A 21,331-nucleotide genomic window follows, 5' to 3' on the forward strand; every position below is an offset into this window, starting at 1 on the left:
CTACTGAGATGTAGATTTATTTTTTCATATTTTGCATCTTTTGTGCATACAAATGCAGAAGAGAATGCCAAGTTGATTTTTGCCTGTTCCAGCTCGGTATTTGGGAGATCAGCGTTTCAGCTACAACAGGTTCTTGACGTTCAAGCTGAGAATAGGGGAGGCAAGTGGAGCGAGGGCTTCCATCATTGATGTTGTGCTAGAGGGCTCCGGACAGAAGGTCTCAGGACCAATCTTTGCAGCAGGAAATAGGATGCCTGGTCTTATTCCCAAGACTTACCGATTCCGCCTCCATGAGCATCCAGACTACCAGTGGTCTCCTAGACTAAAGGCCTCAGACTTCATTGCCATCCTGTCGAACCTTACAGCCATCAAGATCAGGGGCACATACACTACAGAGGGTAGGTGTAGTCATCAATATGACAATCAAGATTGGGGGCACATGTTCTACTCACACTATGGGCAGGGTAGTTTTTCTCACAGTCCCGGAACCAAATTATATTCCCTACATCCAAGCCCTCTACACAATGCTAAAGCATTAAATTAAGCAAGTCTACATTTCCTCAGGTTCAGGGTCTGTTAACATCTACAAGAAAACTAACTCACTTTGGGTGTCAGGTTACACAGTAAACATATCTAACTGCCATGGCTGGCAGGACCAACATCCTCACCAGTGGTCTGAAATCTTGCCTTACATTTTCACCTGTCATCTCTTATTTAACAAGCACAGGGGATGACACAAGCTATAGTGGATGCCTTGTGCACGGTCTTGAAGAGACAATTCAAGCAAAATATTGGAGAAAGATTCCTCCTGAATGTTATGTTATTGTTATGAAAAGTATCATTCATTGCCTGACTTGGGTCAACACATGGCAGCTCCATTGTCAAAACTCACTACAGCCATCAAGCTTTGGGGCAAGGTCCAGGGTCATCAAGTCTCACTACTGCCATCACAGTTTGGGGCACATGTTCTACCCACAATAGGTCCAGGGTCATCAAGTCTCACTACTGCCATCACAGTTTGGGGCACATGTTCTACACACAATAGGTGCAGGGTCATCAAGTCTCATTACAGCCATCACAGTTTGGGGCACATGTTCTACCCACAATAGGTGCAGGGTCATCAAGTCTCATTACAGCCATCACAGTTTGGGGCACATGTTCTACCCACAATAGGTGCAGGGTCATCAAGTCTCACTACTGCCATCACAGTTTGGGGCACATGTTCTACCCACAATAGGTGCAGGGTCATCAAGTCTCACTACTGCCATCACAGTTTGGGGCACATGTTCTACCCACAATAGGTGCAGGGTCATCAAGTCTCGTTACAGCCATCACAGTTTGGGGCACATGTTCTACCCACAATAGGTGCAGGGTCATCAAGTCTCACTACTGCCATCACAGTTTGGGGCACATGTTCTACGCACAATAGGTGCAGGGTCATCAAGTCTCATTACAGCCGTCACAGTTTGGGGCACATGTTCTACCCACAATAGGTGCAGGGTCATCAAGTCTCGTTACAGCCGTCACATTTTGGGGCACATGTTCTACCCACAATAGGTGCAGGGTCATCAAGTCTCATTACAGCCATCACAGTTTGGGGCACATGTTCTACCCACAATAGGTGCAGGGTCATCAAGTCTCATTACAGCCGTCACAGTTTGGGGCACATGTTCTACCCACAATAGGTGCAGGGTCATCAAGTCTCGTTACAGCCATCACAGTTTGGGGCACATGTTCTACCCACAATAGGTGCAGGGTCATCAAGTCTCATTACAGCCGTCACAGTTTGGGGCACATGTTCTGCCCACAATAGGTGCAGGGTCATCAAGTCTCGTTACAGCCATCACAGTTTGGGGCACATGTTCTACGCACAATAGGTGCAGGGTCATCAAGTCTCGTTACAGCCATCACAGTTTGGGGCACATGTTCTACCCACAATAGGTGCAGGGTCATCAAGACTCACTACAGCCATCTCGGTTTGGGGCACACGTACTATCTTCAGTAGGTCCAGGGTCATCAATACTCACTACAGCCATCACGGTTTGGGCATCAAAACTCACTACAGTCATCATGGTTTGGGGCACATGTTCTACCTACGCTAGGCGCAGCTGTAAAGGTTGAGGACACATGTTGTACCTACACTAGGCGCAGCTGTAAAGGTTGGGGACACATGTTGTACCTACACTAGGCGCAGCTGTAAAGGTTGGGGACACATGTTGTACCTACACTAGGCGCAGCTGTAAAGGTTGAGGACACATGTTGTACCTACACTAGGCACAGCTGTAAAGGTTGAGGACACATGTTGTACCTACACTAGGCGCAGCTGTAAAGGTTGAGGACACATGTTGTACCTACACTAGGCGCAGCTGTAAAGGTTGGGGACACATGTTGTACCTACACTAGGCGCAGCTGTAAAGGTTGAGGACACATGTTGTACCTATACTAGGTGCAGCTGTAAAGGTTGGGGACACATGTTGTACCTACACTAGGCGCAGCTGTAAAGGTTAAGGACACATGTTGTACCTACACTAGGCGCAGCTGTAAAGGTTGAGGACACATGTTGTACCTACACTAGGCGCAGCTGTAAAGGTTCAGGACACATGTTGTACCTACACTAGGCGCAGCTGTAAAGGTTGGGGACACATGTTGTACCTACACTAGGCGCAGCTGTAAAGGTTGGGGACACATGTTGTACCTACACTAGGCGCAGCTGTAAAGGTTGAGGACACATGTTGTACCTACACTAGGCACAGCTGTAAAGGTTGAGGACACATGTTGTACCTACACTAGGCGCAGCTGTAAAGGTTGAGGACACATGTTGTACCTACACTAGGCACAGCTGTAAAGGTTGAGGACACATGTTGTACCTACACTAGGCGCAGCTGTAAAGGTTGAGGACACATGTTGTACCCACAGTATGTCCAGGACCATCAACATTTTAGGCACATATTCCACCCACAGTAAGTGCAGGGTCATAATGGCTCTCTACAGACATCAAGGTTTTAGGCACATATTCCACCCACAGTAAGTGCAGGGTCATAATGGCTCTCTACAGCCATCAAGGTTTTAGGCACATATTCCACCCACAGTAAGTGCAGGGTCATAATGGCTCTCTACAGCCATCAAGGTTTTAGGCACATATTCCACCCACAGTAAGTGCAGGGTCATAATGGCTCTCTACAGACATCAAGGTTTTAGGCACATATTCCACCCACAGTAAGTGCAGGGTCATAATGGCTCTCTACAGCCATCAAGGTTTTAGGCACATATTCCACCCACAGTAAGTGCAGGGTCATAATGGCTCTCTACAGCCATCAAGGTTTTAGGCACATATTCCACCCACAGTAAGTGCAGGGTCATAATGGCTCTCTACAGCCATCAAGGTTTTAGGCACATATTCCACCCACAGTAAGTGCAGGGTCATAATGGCTCTCTACAGCCATCAAGGTTTTAGGCACATATTCCACCCACAGTAAGTGCAGGGTCATAATGGCTCTCTACAGACATCAAGGTTTTAGGCACATATTCCACCCACAGTAAGTGCAGGGTCATAATGGCTCTCTACAGCCATCAAGGTTTTAGGCACATATTCCACCCACAGTAAGTGCAGGGTCATAATGGCTCTCTACAGCCATCAAGGTTTTAGGCACATATTCCACCCACAGTAAGTGCAGGGTCATAATGGCTCTCTACAGACATCAAGGTTTTAGGCACATATTCCACCCACAGTAAGTGCAGGGTCATAATGGCTCTCTACAGCCATCAAGGTTTTAGGCACATATTCCACCCACAGTAAGTGCAGGGTCACAATGGCTCTCTACAGACATCAAGGTTTTTGGCACATATTCTACCCACACTAGGTGCAGAGATATCAAGACTAGCTACAGCCATCAAGGGTAGCTGCTCTAATATCTGTAAGACAAGCTTCTGCCTTCTAGGTGTAGGACCACGAATAAGACATCAGCGTCAGCATCAGGGTACTTTTACTTGTGGATTCATTTTCTCCTCATGCACTCACAAAAATGAACCACTAGCTTATGGTGTCCTAGCTAGACTGTCACCTTTATAAAGGTGTTTGTTTTTGTAACTGTTTTATTTGTCAGTTTAATTTATATAGTGCTAGGAAGTTTTGTCATGATCGTGTCATTTACATAGGTGTTGGATTTATCGATGACATCAAGTTGGAGACAGCTCGCCGGGGATTCAATGCTGGAGATGAGGCATCATGGGTAGAACAGTGCACGTGCCCTGAGGGCTATGTGGGCCAGTTCTGTGAGTCATGTGCCCCTGGCTACAAGAGAGATCCCATGAATGGAGGACCCTTCGCAATGTGTGTGCCTTGTGAATGTAATGGCCACTCTACCAACTGTGACGTCAACTCAGGTAGGCTGGACAGATAAGTTTATACAAGAGTTGCTCGAGTTTTATCACTGATATTGCACTACTGAAAGTATTACAGGTTTAATCTGAAAATAAAATTTCACTGTTCTTCTGCGAAAAAAAAGTTCCCTGACTTGCATCCCTCTGTTGAACCCACAACTGCAATAATTAATAAGGCCATTGTTGTGTTCCTTTATGAAAACCTTTTAGCTATCAAAGCATTACAATGCTGGTTTCTTCTCCAGGGAGATGCATCTGTCAACATAACACAGAGGGAGACTACTGCGACCGATGTGTGACTGGTTACTATGGCAATGCACGTGAAGGAACTTCAGATGACTGTCAGCCATGTCCCTGTCCTGGAGGCGGGGCCTGTGTGGAGCTGCCCAATGATGTTGTCTGTACAGAGTGTCCAGAAGGATATGGAGGTAACCATCCCTCCAGAATCATCAGCAACACACGCTTTTACTACTGTCAGTCAGTTGTATTGTGAGGATTCCGGAAACTTAATATACTGAACAGCAAAAGAAACACAACTATGACTTTTTGAAAACGAAGACATAAGCATGAAAGCATGCTTACTTTTATGAGGGTTTTTTTTTTTCAAAAATTGTGTGTCTTTTGTTGTTCAGTATGTTTCTGGGGGGTTACTTGCTTGATTCACAAATCGTAAGGTAATCGTGTAATTAAATGTCATCATAACCTAGATATGTGATTTGATATTCATGATATCTTCCAATGTATGTAAACACAAAAGCAAAAGTTCATCAGTTTGAGAATAGTTCATCAGCAATGGATAAATGATTGCTTTGTATGCAATAAGAGTCATGTTTGAGGCATAGTTTCTTGAAAAGAACCTCAGCTTCACTGGAGAAGTGGTAGCCCAGTGGTTAATGTGTGCTGATCACTCAGAAAGCCTGGGTTTGATTCCATGAACATGCATAACATTTCAAGCCTGTTTCTGATGTCTCTTGTATTGATATTGCTGGAGTGTTGCTGAAGGCAGTACAAAACTCACTCATTCTACTTTCAGGAAATCGATGTGATCTCTGTTTGGATGGTTATTTCGGTGATCCTACCGGGAAATATGGTGACAGAAAAACCTGCCAGAAATGCTTCTGTAATGACAACATTGACCCAAATGCTGTTGGTAACTGTAACTCGTAAGTACAGGTACAAGGTGTTCATTTTAGACCTGGTGTCTTCATTGTGATATTGCTGGAATATTGGTAAAAAGCAGTATGAGACTCTTTCACTCTCTCACTCATTCACTCATTCATTCATTTTAAACCTCCCATGCAGTAATTCAAAAGTGTTGGTACAAACTTGTAATTGCTTATACTGTTTGTTCCCTTTAAACCTCTGTAAATAATAATGTTTGTTGAAGCTTCTGAAATGAGCACAACATCGATGTTGTTCATCTGTTTTCAGAGTGATTTACTGAGCTCAATGTATTTTTTTTACTGTTATTGATAAACTGACATGATGTTTCCCTTCCTTGGCTTGTGCTTCTTCTCATCAGGAAGGGCGATTGGGTAGCCTAATGGTTAAAGCATTGGCATGTCACCGGTGTTTGAATCTCCACATGGGTGCAGTGTGTGAAGCCCATTGCGTGATGTTGCTGGAATGTTGCTGAGAGTTACGTAAAACCAAACTCTATCAGTCAGTCTCATCAGGAAAGTATCTTAAGGGTATATTTTATGTCTCTTCCGTGACTTATATTGCAGCACAACAGGAGAATGTCTGAAGTGCATCCACAATACAGCCGGCTACTACTGTGAGAGGTGCCTGCCCACTTTCTATGGTGATGCCATTGCTGAACCAAAAGGACAATGCCAGCGTGAGTTCTCACATCAATTATCATATGTCTTCAATCACTGCTCTGAAAAGAAAAAACTATCTCTGTGGTAAATTTATCTCTAGTTTAAATCAGACATAGAAAATAAGTAAAGTGGTGTGACCGTAAACAATTTTGTAGTACACAGATGTTCGTTATATTGTGGTGTTGCCAAGCAACTGTTTCGTTTCTCCAGCTTGCAGCTGCTACGCAAACGGCACCAACCAGATTGGCCTGTTGACGTGTGATGACAGCGGTCAGTGTCCCTGCCTCCCCAATGTCCGTGGTCGGCAGTGTGACATGTGTGATGATGGCTACTGGAACCTTGACAGTGGCACAGGTAAGGAACAAAGGTGTCATTGCAGGAGTATTTTTTAACACGACTGTATGCAATATCTAAAGAATAAAATACTAATTTTGAGTTGCAATATTTCAAATGTTCTTTATTCATGATGTTTTAGCTTTGGGAAGGTGACTTGTATCACTTATGGTTGATAGTGTACCGACAGCATGGTAACAAATTGTACCCATATCATCCATTGGTTAAGTCCGAACGCTTGTCTAGTGGTTAGAAATCATTGAATCAGACTTGTAAGTACTTTAGTTTATGCACTTCACACTTCCTCACACTCACAATCACACGAACACTCACTCTTCCTCTCACTCACCCTCCACAGAATTATGGTAAGAATAAGGAATACCCAGGGATCAAACCTTTTATATTTTATCAAACCAGATATCTGTCTGTTTGACTGACCAAAGTTGGACACAGCTGTATTTTGCTGCTCTTGAAACCTCATTATGGTCCTTATTCTTGAGACATCATTGTAATAATTAGGAGATAAACATCATGTGTTGGCCAATTTCTGGGTGTTAGTGAGTATTTGAAGCACAGGAATGCATTTGGAACCGACGGCGTCAGCCGGATGTTTCAAATGAAATATTCCCGTGCTTCAAATACTCAATAACACCTGGAAATTGGCCAACACATGATGTTTATCGACATTGTAAACACAAAAGTAAACCAAAGGGTTTTACTGTCTGCACTCATTTACATCGAGAACAAGTACAGCAGTGAAGTGTCATCAGCTGGCCGTTTCAGCTGGTTCCCATGGTAGCATCTGGAGTTGCTCATTTGTGATGTCAGTCTAACTTTATGTAACAATATGATTTGAATGACATCACCACTGTTGATGATGCAACAAAACAATTGTTTGCGAGATTTCTACGTGTCAGTACGCAGTAAATAGTCTTGCACTTTCTGGGAATCTAATACCATTTGATCATGTTTTTCAACCAATCAGATTACAGAACACAGTGACTTTTGGTTTACAATTTTTGTTTAACAACTAAGTACTACTGCTGTTAATAATAATATTATATGCTAAATTCCATTCACTAGGTGAATACTCATAATGCTCTACTATCTCATTATTTTCATCCTGCATAACCCAGCTACCTGCAAGGTGCTAGAAGGTTGTCACTTGAGGTATCCCACCAGGTACCAGTTTCTACTGTGAACAGGATATGTTGAACAAACTCACTTGCCTATGGTGAGACCATGTGTAACCTGTTGTCCTGTCCTTCCACTCATGCTGTGTGTTTGCTCCCATGAAGATACGGGTTAGAATTAGTCCTTAACAACCAATGGTTGTCGTAAGAGGCGACTAATGGGATCGGGGAGTGATGCTCACTGACTCGGTCGAGACATGTCATCTGTTCCCAGTTGCGAGGATCGATGCCCATGATCTTGATCACTGGATTTTCTGATCCAGACTCAGTTATTTATAGGCTGGTGCCATAAAACTGGAATATTGCCAAGTCCGGCATAAAACAATCTCGCTCACTCACTGCTGTATGTTTCCAGGTTGTGAGGCATGTGACTGTGACCAGATCGGATCACTAAACTTCACCTGTCAACTCCAGACAGGACAGTGTGAATGTAAGCCTGGAGTCACTGGCCGCCGTTGTGACACCTGTCAGCGATTCTACTATGGCTTCTCAAGGGCAGGATGTCAAGGTAAGGACAGATAACTCACCCACCAGGTCAAACAAATCAACCCAAAAATATTCTTGAATGTTTCTTCCTATAAAAATTACTGCGTCTCTAGTTCATTTGGTAGATCATGTCTGGCTTGGTATGTAAGTGAGTTAAATCTGTGAGAGAGAGAGTGTGTCTGTCTTAGCCAAGTGTCTTCTGATGCCAATTATATCACCATGAGCTGATAAAGTCACAAATATCTGAGTTATGCTGAGGATATTTTTTAACTTTTGTCAACAAATGTTGACATATTTGTTTTCTGGAGACAGGAGGGTGAGATTCTATTTATTGTCATGGATCACTCTCCATTAGTTTTCAATGACTTATACATCTTTGAACACAGTAGTGCCATGAAAATTGCAGCGCAGCGATGTCATAGCATTGTGACATCATCAAGTTTTTGACATCATAGCATTATGGTTTAGGTAATTGATGACATCAGGGCATTGTACAAAATCTTTTGTCTTAGGAGATATTGTTTGATCCCTCTCTAGTTTTTTATTATTAATCACCACTTCACCCTGCCCCTGTAGAAAAGATGTATGAGGACATTTATGATGTTATGACTGCTTGATGTGTTACTAATGTGTGTTGCAGCATGTAACTGTGACCCAGTCGGTTCCCTGGACTTGCAATGTGACGAGTATGGCAACTGCCCATGTCGTACCAATGTAGGTGGACGTCGATGTGATCGGTGTATGGAGAACAAGTTCAACATCTCTGCTGGATGTATAGGTATGTCACGCTGTTTATTGTGAAACTGAATTTCAAAACCAAGAGGTTATCAAATACCTTCAACCAAAGAATATTGTAGGCATGTTCATCTACAATAATAATATTTTCGCTGTCTGTTTATGATATGTATAATGTGACCTAAAACCTTGTTAGAAAAGAAAAAAAATGTGTTTCATCAGTAGTTTTCACTTGCAGTAGATGCACTGGTATATCATAGTTTATTCATTTCCGATCATTTCCTTCTGGTTTTAGGCAAATGAGTTATCCCATTGTTTACATATTTAGCTCAAGATCAAGAGTTGGTTTTGATTCCCCAAATATGGTGCTCCTGTCAAGATCTACAAAAATATTTGCCAATAGCTGCCTAAAACCTCACCCATTCAATAATATACCTTATGTTCACCATCTGACTGTTCCTGCAGATTGTCCTGCATGCTACGACCTGGTGCAGGACCAAGTCAACATCCACCGTGCCAAGCTGCGAGACCTCACCAACCTCATCAACAACATTGGCAACAACCCAAGCCTTTTCAATGACACAAAGTTCATCAGCGTCATGGGAGAAGTCAACAAGACTGTCAACGTTCTCCTTGATGAAGCACGGGGAGCATCAAGTGAGTATCTTTTTCCCAGCATGGTTTACAGGATAACTGTATGTTTGCAGGAGAATTTCAAATGATTCATGTCGATGATTATCGTTTTCCGATAGCACCTGTAGTTGGACTATGGTGGTGGTAGTCCATCACCAGTATATATCCATTGGCCTTGCTTGTATACTACTGTTAGTGAAGCAGTGGGGTAGCTTTCTTTCATCAAGAATCCCAGGTTTTGGTAAATTAATTGAAGTCCATTCCTTGTGTTGCCCACTGTGATATTATTGGAATATTGCTAAAAGAGGTGTAAAACCTTGGAAGAAAAATGGGGAAACAATCTAATCAGAATGAGGTGAGAATCATGCCATTAAACAAATTTAATCGTGTCAGAAGATGATTACTTAGCCATGAAATGGGCACAATGTGAGAAGCCCATTTCTTGTGGCCCTTGCCGTGATATTGCTGGAATATTGCTGAAAGCAGCATAAAGCCCAACTCTTATCCATGATTTTATGCCATGATATAAGCATTGATTGGTAGCTCAGAAGAATTTTGTTTCCTTTCCCAGCTGGTGATGGGTCAGTGGGGAGACAAATCCAGGAGCTCCGCAAGTCTCTCGGTGAAGTCATCTACAAAACCGGTCAGATTGGTAATAGTATCTCATCTGCTAGTCAAGTCTCCAAGGAGACAGAGCATGACCTAAGACAGGCAGAGCAGGCTATTGAACGTGCTGAGATATCACTGAAGGCTGCCGAGGACTACATTGACAGAGAAGGTCGGCTAGCCCTGGACCGGGCACTCCAGGCTCTTGGGCGCTTTGGGAGGCAGTCAGAACAGATGACAGAAATTGCAAACAGAGCCAAGTTAGAGTCTGAGAGGTGAGTTCAGACTGCAGAGTTAAGTTGTGAACAGGCCCTCAGAGCTCAGACACCTGCAATACTTCTATTGTAGCATCTGAGTTCTGAGAGGAGAGTTCAGACTGCAATAAGGTCTTAGTATTGTTGAAGTCCACATCAGAGAGTTGAGTTCAGATGACTGTCCTGCCATGCAGTTATTGTTTACACCATTTGAAAGGTGAGTTCAAACAGCGATAAGGTCATACTGTTGTATGCTGAACTCACCATTCTGATGTTGCATATTTAATTGACTTTAATCACTTTAATCACCTTGTTTTATTCAGTCAGCTGGAATATTGGTTAATGCAGGTTATCAACATTCCAACAAAATCTGTAGGACTGAAATATTTCAAAATAGTTTAGAGCTGCTGCATGTACACTGTTCTTGTAATTGAAGACATTCTCATGTAATTTATGTTTTCACATCTAGACAAATGGCTGAAGCTGATCGTATAGTTGCTGTTGCTGATGATGCCCTCAACACGTCCCGTGAGGCCCTGCGGCTTGCACAAATGGCCTTCAGTATGCCAGGACAGACTGCAAGGGACATACAGAGGCTGAACTCAGAGTGAGTTACACATCTCATATCTTTAACTAAGTTCTACAGGATCATTGGATTACCTGTCTTGATGATGAATTAAACCACTTGGCAGATATGTCTGAATTGACGGGTGTTGCATGATTGAAATCTTTGCAGATTTGTCATGCCTCTATTGTTACTGAGGTTGTTGAGTAGCCAAGTGGTTAAAGCATTTGCTCTTTGAGCCGAAGACTGGGGTTCAAATCCCCACATGGGTACTATGTGTGAAGCCCATTTCTGCTGTCTCTGAATGTGATATTGTTGAAATAATGCTAACAGCAAATAAGACCATACCATAATGCTGTCAACCTTTACCATCTATTTGACATTCTGACTTTTCATACTTTTCTTTTTGGTCTTTTCAGATTTTGTCCCAAAATAATTCAAAATATAGTTTTGAAGAGAAGTTGCATATTTTAAGCTTTTGCCTTAAACTTGAAAAACCTCATGATTGGCTGATGTGACTTTGTGTTTGTAATTTTTCTGTCCTTCAAAGTTAAGGAAAGGATGTGACCTCTTATGGGAGATGCTAGGATCTTTGGCCTGCCTGTAAATATGGTATATGTCTGTCTGTTGTGTCTCTGAAGTCTACTTGTACGTGACACTTATATCTATGTATCCTGCAGATACAACAATGCTGACCGCCTGTATGAGCAGACACGGCAGCTGGCGGAGAAGGCATCGGAGCTGGCAGAGAAGGCCCAAGATGAGGCTCTGGGGCTTTTTACAGAATCCCAGCAGCGTGTGCCGAGTGTGGATGTGGAGAAGCTTCTCAATGATGCTGCTAACATTAAGATTCAGGTATGGAGACAATTCTGTCCAAGCAAACTTGTTGGTTCACTTTCACCACGCAATTTTCACTTTAAAGGACATGAATGAGATGATTGGTTATTAGTGCTGAACCTATCAAGTGTAGGCCATTCAGACACTAGAAAATGCTAAGAGATTCGAATATGTCTGGATGAAGTCATTGTGTGATGAGGCAGTTGGGTAGCCTAGTGGTTAATGCATTTACTCATCATGACAAAGATCCGGGTTTAATTCCCCACAGGGGTACAGTGTATGAAGGCCATTTCTAGTGTCCCATGACATGATATTGCAAAAAGTGATGCAAAACTAATTCATTCATTAACTACTTTGAGTGGCATTTAGAAGCTGGTATTATGAACAGGAACAATTTTATGGATAGACTTCTTTATTTCAGTGGATGCAATGTTTCCATTGTGAAGTACAAACAAGTGAAATACAAACTTCATTCTCATTTGAGTTCTTTCATTTTCATGTCATTTCCATATGGGTACAATGTGTGAAGCCCATTTCTGGTGTCGCCGATTTGATATTGCTATATTTAATATTGCTAAAATTGGCGTAAAACCAAACTCCATTCATTCGTTCATTCATTTGATTCCTTCGTTTGTTCATTGTTAATCATGCCTTTATTTTTACCACAGGCCAATCTGATCAAGGAGGAAGCGGAGAGACTGCTTGAGCAAAATGCAGACCTGATGGCTGAGGTGACTGATGGTAAGATGAAGGCTGAAGACAAACTGGATAAAGGAATTCATCTACAGCAGGTACACAGAAATTTGTTTGAGTGGCATTCTAGAAGTTGGTGGTTTATAGATGGCAGAATTATATGGATGATATAGACCGTTTGGAATTCCATTTTCTGCATCTTATCTATGAAATTGCTTAAGACTTCAAGACATTTCCCATTCCAGTTGTTGGTTGTCATGGCCCTTATGAAGGCTTGAAAACAGTATGAGAAGCTATAAAATGTCACTATTGTGAAAATACAGTTTCATCATGTCAAGGTACACAGTACTCTGTCGATATGTTCATTCACGTTGCAGTGAATTCTACATCTCTGATAACAGGACAGGTAATGACACATAGTTCTGAAATGGATTGTTTTGCATTAAGACTGACTGATTGTAATTGTTTGAAGGAAAATCGCATATCCTTCACATTCCACGTACTGATGTTGTCTTCTCTCAGAGAACTGATGAGCTGCTAGCAGAAGTTGACAGTGCTCGTGAAAAGGCTCGTGATGCTGTGGAGATGGGGGAGAAGACACTGAAGGAGGCCAATGAGACTTACCAGACACTGGCAGGTAGGGATATCTGTAGACATGATAGGGCAGGGAGGGATCTGTGCAGATGGTGGTGGGGCAGGGAGGGATCTATGTAGATGGGTGGTGGGGCAGGGAGGGCTCCATGTGGATGGTGGTGGGGCAGGGAGGGCTCCCTTCAGCTGTTGATGGGGCATGTGGGCCCGATATATGGTTATTTGGCAGATAGGGCTCATAGTAGATGGTGAACATGAGCACAGATGGTGGATGAGCTAGTCAGGCACCCTGTAGATGAAGACAGGTTGATAATGAAGATGGGGTTGACACAGCTTGCTATCCCCAGCCCCTTGTTTAACACAAAGCGAGGGATATAGTATTAGGCCCCCGTCCCTACAAATTGGAATATCTTCAGAACTGATGACTAGATTCCTTCTCATTTTTGGTACCAAGGTCCTTCAGAGTTTAGGAAAGGTCAGGTCAGCTTTTGTGACCCTGATCTTCATTTCAAGGTCAAAGGGGACTTTGACATTTTACCCTTTTCAGCGAGATATCTCAAGAATGGTTAACTGGATTTTCTTCACATTCAACACCAAGTTTTATCTAGGGAAAGGAGCAGGGCACATTTGATTTTGGTGACCTTCACTTAATTTTCAAGGTCATGGCTACACTTTGAAGATTTCAGCATGTTAAACTGCATGCTAAGTTTGTCAGCAAGATATCTCAAGAACCGGTCAGTGGATTTTCTTCATAGAATTTCAAGACCACCCATACAAACAAACTGACAGGCATCAGATTTACAAAAAAAGAATTCCTCCAACCTCTTTCAGCAAAAATTTGCATTGTTTGTGTTGCCAAGTATAATCGGATTTAAGAAGCAAAAGTGATTGTGATCAGTATGCTCAAAATGCCAAGTGTAGATACCTGGTTGGATAAAAACCCAGCCAAGGTAGGTAATAAAATCACCTGGTCAAGCCGTAGATGCATCCAGGAGATACATAGATAGTGGAGATACATCTGAACGTATACCCTGGAGATTTTGAGGATGTTTGCGGAGAGACTCTACCATGATTTATAACTTGAGTCTCCATTCCTCTTCTTGATCCCATTGTTCAAATATTGTCTCTTGATTTCTGTGCAGGTTTTGAGGATCTGGTGAAGGGCAACAAGGACAAGGCAGATGAGGCTCTGAAGAAAGTGCCCCAGATAGAGGGCACCATCGACCAGGCTGAGAGGACAACCCAGGAGGCAAGAAATGCTCTCAGTGGTGCCAGTGATGATGCCAACCAGGCTCTCCAGCTGGCCAAGGATGCTCAGGAAACAGCCCTGGAAGCTAATGATGTAAGGACCATACAATTTTTTTGTCAGTTACTGCATGAAGATTCCAGGGCAGAGTAAGCCTCATGCATAAAGGGGCAGGAAGAAGTGTTTGTCCTGATGGGAATTCAGATGAGAATAAACACCAGTACCCTTTGCCCATCATCCAAAGGTACTCCAAATCAGAATATACTTTGATAGATAACTTTTGATAGATGAACAATTTCTGTTTAAATTGAAAAAGAGTCTCTGTAAGGTGGAAGATCCTGAAAATCCTAGAAGAAAATGTGGACTTGCCTCATTTAGGGGTTTTGCAGTAAGGTATGAAGAAAGGTTTAAACTGAAGTATTATTACATAATTCTCTCATCCCATTACCCAACAGGAAGCTAGTCGTATCCGTGGTGTGGCAAGCACAACAAAGACGAGGGCCAGCACACTGAGAAATGAAGCTGATCGTCTGGCCGAGGAAGTCAATGCTGCTGAGACTCGCTTCAATGAATATGATACTCAAAGTACTTCTGACATGGACCTAGCAAAAACAGTAAGATATCCTGGCCACATTCATGTTGAATGGGGGCGGTGGGGTAGTCTTGTGGTAAAAGCACTAGTGTGATGCACCCATGGCTGCAAGACAGCTAAATATAGTCCAAATGTGATCAAAATGAAGATTTTCAGCCTGCGTTTGATTGGATCATCATCATCACCATACCCATGCACTGCTGTGGCGGTGAGGTAGCCCAGGGGTTTAAGTGTTCGTTCGTCTTCCCAGAGGCCCATGTTCAAGTCCTCACATGGGCACAATGAGTGAAGGATTATTCTGGTGTACCCCACCATAATATTGCTGGAATATTGCTGTAGTCTGGCAGAAAATGTTTCAGGATGGTGTTTGGTAACTTTACTTTAAAACTATAAGTGCTGTCCGTTTCCAATTTGGTATGAGGCTTTATAATTCTTCTTCAATCTGCTCTTCATTCCTTCTCTGGTCATTAATTTGGGGTTCTCGTCTTCTACCTTTACTCCTCCTATTTTGTCCTCACCTTCTCTTTTTTTTTCTCTTATTTTTCTTCCCTCCTCTCCTGTGTCTTTTCTTCTTCCTACTCCTCTTGTTTTCTTTTTCCCCTTTTCTTTTGTCTTCTCCATTTCTTCTTCCTCTTTTATTATTCCTTCCTCCTGTTCTTCTCTTCATCTTCTCTTCCAATCTTCATCTCCATTTTCCTCTGCTTCTGCTCCACCACTTCTCTTCAAGGGCTTTCTCTTGTTTTTATATTATTATCTAATGATGTCGCTGGTGTTTCAGGCTCTGGAGAAGGCTAATGAAGCCAAGGACACAGCACAGAAGGCCTCATCAAAGGTGGAGGTTGCCCTCAAGACTGTCAATGACATCCTGCAGATATTAGGTACTATACATATCACTGATTATCATAGTCACCAATACCTAGTATTCGTTACCACTCCTCAATCAGGTTAGAATTGGTCCTCAGCAACTATGCTTGTCATAAAAGGTAACTAAAAGCACTGATTGGTCTGACTTGCATCCTTCATTCATACAAGGTGTTGTAACCTGAGGGGTATAGGACAGGGATAGAAATACTTTTATTGGTAAGTGTGCCTTTGGGCACCAGACAGATATTTTAGATGTGCCTTTCAAAAATCAAGTGTGCCCACATGTTTTGATATAAATTACTGTAGCATAATTATGATCATTTGAAATATATTGTTTAAAGTAAAGTTTTCTTTTATTCCTGTTTAAGATGGCTTTTGTAAGCTTCATCTGTTCTGTTATCACAGCGCCTTAAATACATAAGAATTTTGTGATACTCTTAGGTTCGCTTGTTCAGTATATCTGACAGTCACAATTTCATCTTCAATAACCGACCTATCAATACTCCCATCACTCAAAATGGAAAAAGAACCAAATTCCTTTACATCATCCGTCATAGTCCAAGTGATTTCCTGAGTGTGTTAAGAGTCAATAAATGTTTTTGCTTGTTTGTCGTTACGTACGTTTTGTTTGGGGGCTTGAATGACTAAAGATGCTTTATGTCTGTGATTAATTAGGCATGTCCTAAGGGTAATGGGAACATTTATTATCCGTGGCACTTCAATATTTGCCTGTATGGCTCATGAAGACCTAGGTTGGTATTGATCTTCAGTGACCCATGCTTGATTTAAAGGTAACTAATGGTATTGAGTGGTCAGGCTCACTGACTTGGTTGACACGTCATTGTATCCCAATTGTGTAGATTGATGCGTATGCTGTTGATCACTGTATTATCTGGTCCAACTTGATTATTTACAGACTGCCTCCATATATCTGGAATATTGCTGAATGTGATGTAAAATTAAACTCACTCACCATGGCACAATACAATCATCACTCACTCACCTGCAATCTGAGAGTAATGTCATCTTTGGTCAGGAATGAGAGCTTTTGTTCTCTTTAATCATACAAGATGATATAATGAGAACAGACATATGTTTTGATAAATACAAAGTGCCATTATGGCTTATATATATGTAAATATAATGTAAATGTATATCTAAAACAGGGACAATTTATGTTTACCTTGACAGTTTCAGTTACAAAGTATGAAAGTCAGATTTCATAAGAGAAATATGTTTATCAATATGAGGGTTTTTACAAAAATATATAGGGAGTATACTTTTTCTTATCTTTGCTGATGGACTATTACATCCAAAGAGGCTCTCTCAAATAAATTGGGATGGTGTAACAGCCTGATGGTTTAAGCATCCAATTGTCTCGCCGAAGATCCATGTTCAATTTCCCATGTGGGCGTAATGTGTGAAGCCCATTTCCGGTGTGGTGTGGTATTGCTGGAAATAGCTGGTAAGATCATACTCCATCACTCATTCAAGTAAATTATTTCTGTTTCAGATTCTTTTGACATGGTTGACCCAAATAGGCTTGATGCCCTGGAGGCCGACCTGGAAGAGGTTGAGCGGCAGCTGAAGGAAGCTGATATAGATGCTCAGTACAAATACATTTCCAGTGCCAATGACAATGTGAAAAACCTTGTACGTAAATACACAGAGGACTATTCCCAGTTGAAGGAAGATGTTGACAATATAGAGGACATCAAGAACTCACTGATTGATGGCTGCTTTAAGAGTATAGAGATTGAGTCTCCAGCAGGGGGCAGATAAAACAGCAGACCAAACTGTTGAGTTAATGTTGAAAGACATGGGGCTATGGTCAGTGTCAAGCGGAGGCATGGACAACTTTCTTAATCCTTTGCTTACTCAGGTATATGTCAGAGTTGCTGTGATCTTCCTACACCTGGAAACCAACTCAGTAGAGGGACATCTTGGCTAGCTTCCTCCAGGTCACTAGTCTTCATGTCAACCTTGACCTATATCAGTGACCGTTACCTTCAAGAAGACCTTGTTCGGCTGACCTCTTGACCTCAGCATTGATGGTATTTGTGCCTTATTACCTCTTGAATATAGCCATAGACCCTTATTGCCGAACAGCCTTTGTCGGAATGCTAGAACTGCATTTACTTTATATAAGTGTACAGTGTATCTTATAAATGATATTGAGGGAGCCTAGTACTAGAGTTTTATGTCACATTTCTTGCTATAACTGACCAATGTCCATGTCAGGAAGAATATGAAACAAGACAAACAGCTGGTGTTCAAGGGGCCAGTCTTATCTCAGAAACAGCTCAGCTGCTGTCTGTTGTATTCAGCAAACAGTAGTCGTCCATGCCTTCTCCCAGATTCTCTGTACATCTGGTAAGTCAAAATAGTCCTGTCAAGAACCCCTTTCAGACCAAAATTCCAAATAATATTTGACAACTAAGTTTGGTTGAAATGTGACATATAAAGTCTGAAGTTACATCCCCTTACCTTTGTGTATCTTTGTTTAATTCTGTATGTTCATGTATTCCGAAGCAATTATCATCATGTTTGATTAATTGAACAAAGTGTTTTGCATAATAACAAACTTAGAAGTGGGGTGTATTTGAATTTAAAGATATTTCTGTGATTCTCAACATGCTGGAATAATTTCAGAGTTTAATTGATTGGTGTGGCTAGACGTTCAGCAGTGTCTACCCCCTATGTGCAGGATTAACATTGGAAGTAAAAGTGAGGTGGCTTGTCAGTGGTTGCACTAGTGGTCTGCTGCAGGGAGTGATGAATATTCAACATGTCTGTAATCTCGGCACCAGGTCTGGCATTGCTCATCCAAAAGTGTCTGTCTGTCTGTATGTGTGTCGTTAAGGGCGATAACATCTACCCAAGCCTTTCCTGTATGTACAAAGCTCATTTGATCATGTTCTTTTCACCATGTGTAGCCCTTGATAGATGCCAGACTCAAATAACTCTTCAGTATCCAAGAGTTTATTTTTTCTTTGGTCAGGTTCATTCACTTGGTTGATATCATGTCAACCACTGGCACTGATCATTGCTCAGAATATCAGTCTTGATTGTTTGTTTGGTCCGACTATGTAAGTCTCGTTGACTTGGATTTCCTTGATGACCATACAATGTGTATCCGAATGTATCTGTAGTGATAATGTCACAAAAGCTGATATTAAAATTGAACTTGGTATTAAGATTCATGTGAGTTGAAAAGCTCTAATTAGTGTATACTTTGTGAATATAACATGTTTGCAAATAGCTTCATTTTCCCAAACTTTGTGTGATGTCATGGGATGCATGCATCAGATTCGACCATTCTACTTTCACAACTGTGCTACATATAAACGAGACATTTGATTATCTGTTTTGAGAGCGTTAGTAAGTCAAATTTCATTTCTGGTGTCCCTTGCTGTGATATTGCTGGAATATTGCCTAAAGCATCATGAGACCTCACCCACCTGATCTTGTTTAATCCAAGAACTGTGCATTAGGGAAAGGCTTGGAGGACTTGGTCTGACCCCTGGCATGTGGAGTATGTAGAGTTGCTGAGTTGTATTGTTACATAATTGTACACAAGCATTCTGCCTTCGGTCATCTCATCTCTTATGGTGCTATTTATGTTCATATTGTATGGTCCTCTTTATACAACCTCCATATACACCAACTATTCACTAGTTTAATGACAACCAATCACATCTTGCCATAATCAACGTGTTCTGAGTTCCAGCAGAGACCAGTCCATGGTCAGTCGGTCTAGATTCTGTGTACTTGATCCCAGCTGTAAGGCAAATTAGCTATAATGCATCCAGCCCTCTTTTGCATGGTAGAAGAATTAAGATGTAGCTTGTTTGGATGAGCATCATCCCCAGCTTTGAAATGTGCCAATGTGTTAGTAGAAATGTAGCTTTTGTACAGGCATCATAGATCTAGTTGACTCTTACAAGTTATTTATTATTTCATTGGAGGGCACTTTTTTAATTCCAAATTTATTTTGGCAATGTGTGTATTTCAATTGTAATGTTTTGATGATATATCATTATAATCTCACTGTAATCAGCTTAACTATGAATAAAGATCAAATTTAATGCTCATGAATTCATAACCACCCAGTACTAAAACATTGTTATTTTTGTACGATGAGAAATATTTTTGAAATTACCTGAACGAAATTTTATTTTTGATGCTCATTGTCTAATTTTCCATGTGCCTTGCCCCAGAGGGGAAAGTGAATCGTGTACAGTTTTGTTGCTCTGAAGTAGTTACATGATGTTTAGTGCACGAAGAGCTTGGAAACCAGTAAGCATGGCGTCATATATACCTTACCAGTTTATCCATAGGAAATCACATTTCAGATGTCATATTCAATCATGATGTTTAATTTTATTGCTGAGAAATGAAGAGATTAATATAGCATTAGGCCAGTCTATTTTCTCCTGTCTCTGTAGACATGTTCTGGTTGAATTTGTGTTGGTTCATCATGGACAAGATCCATATTTTACCTTTAATAGTGTTCCCAACAGTAGTGACAGAAGAATAAAGTGTATCAAGCAACATAATGGTACAGAACATGTGGCAAAATATAGATCCATTATTAGCAGGTACTTACTGATATTTTGGTGAATTGTTTTTTTAATGATTGAGTTCAACTTAAAATTTATTAAGGAACACATATAATATAGTTTTTTTTCATTCTGTTAATCTGTCAAGATAGATTAAAATGTTTTATGATATCATTTAGTCTGTCATGTTATTTTAAGACACATTTACTGTTGACCAGAAAAAATCAGATCTTTGGTGACTTTTTTATGTACTATATGCATTAATAGTTAGCAAGTGAAAATATGTTGTGAGTTTAAATGTGATCACATATTTCATTTGTTTGATTGGCTTAGTAACAGTAAAGGTAAGATATCTTATGTACGAGAACTTCAAATAGAACATGAGCATCATAATAGAATAAAGAAGTTGTCGTCCATAAAATGTCTTGCATTTAAGAAAACTGATTTCTTGACGCTAAGCACAGGTGATTTAGTTAATAATCAATGTGTAGTTTAATGGTTCTATATACACTGATGTTTATGAAAAGTTAGGCGCATGTCAGGATTAACATCCATGTGTTGCATACAGGAGAAATGAGTCTTACATTTGTTAGAATTTAGGATATGTAAACGCAAAAACCTCACTTTTCTTAAGGGCCAGTATTGTTGATATTGTAAGTGTGCTATCAGCTCCCATTAATGGGAAGGGTTAAGGATTAGTTTGCAACTTTTAGTATATTTCGATCTCTGTATTCTGTCAACTTTTGTACAAACCCATTGTACTTACTTGTATGTAACTGTATTCTGTAGATACAACATTTGATGTCCTAAACGGAGTCTCTTTTCTACATTTTTGTATTAACATGCAAATAAATCTTTTTACAAATACAGTTTTTTGTCCACCTTTCGTCAATAGTGGAAAATGCAGAAATAGTAAAAGTGAAAGTTAGAATATGGAA

The 21,331-nt window shown here is 41.1% G+C and overlaps 1 protein-coding gene across 1 annotated transcript in view; it reads left to right on the forward strand.

Annotated features, from left to right (window-relative positions):
- LOC137273283 (laminin subunit gamma-1-like) overlaps positions 1-21,258 on the forward strand; it is a 94,827-nt gene extending 73,569 nt beyond the window's left edge. Inside the window, exons 10-27 of the mRNA XM_067805831.1 lie at positions 93-398; positions 4,156-4,383; positions 4,626-4,808; positions 5,414-5,543; positions 6,108-6,220; positions 6,414-6,557; positions 8,085-8,237; positions 8,856-8,993; positions 9,416-9,607; positions 10,155-10,464; positions 10,913-11,050; positions 11,689-11,863; positions 12,514-12,636; positions 13,061-13,175; positions 14,272-14,471; positions 14,831-14,989; positions 15,746-15,845; positions 17,345-21,258. Coding sequence (XP_067661932.1) covers positions 93-398; positions 4,156-4,383; positions 4,626-4,808; positions 5,414-5,543; positions 6,108-6,220; positions 6,414-6,557; positions 8,085-8,237; positions 8,856-8,993; positions 9,416-9,607; positions 10,155-10,464; positions 10,913-11,050; positions 11,689-11,863; positions 12,514-12,636; positions 13,061-13,175; positions 14,272-14,471; positions 14,831-14,989; positions 15,746-15,845; positions 17,345-17,613 — 3,176 coding nt within the window. The 3' untranslated portion in view covers positions 17,614-21,258. The remainder of the gene's footprint in view (positions 1-92; positions 399-4,155; positions 4,384-4,625; positions 4,809-5,413; positions 5,544-6,107; positions 6,221-6,413; positions 6,558-8,084; positions 8,238-8,855; positions 8,994-9,415; positions 9,608-10,154; positions 10,465-10,912; positions 11,051-11,688; positions 11,864-12,513; positions 12,637-13,060; positions 13,176-14,271; positions 14,472-14,830; positions 14,990-15,745; positions 15,846-17,344) is intronic.
- Positions 21,259-21,331: the final 73 nt, after the last annotated feature.

This window comes from Haliotis asinina, chromosome 2 (genome assembly GCF_037392515.1).
Source record: "Haliotis asinina isolate JCU_RB_2024 chromosome 2, JCU_Hal_asi_v2, whole genome shotgun sequence".
Lineage (NCBI taxonomy): Eukaryota > Metazoa > Mollusca > Gastropoda > Lepetellida > Haliotidae > Haliotis > Haliotis asinina.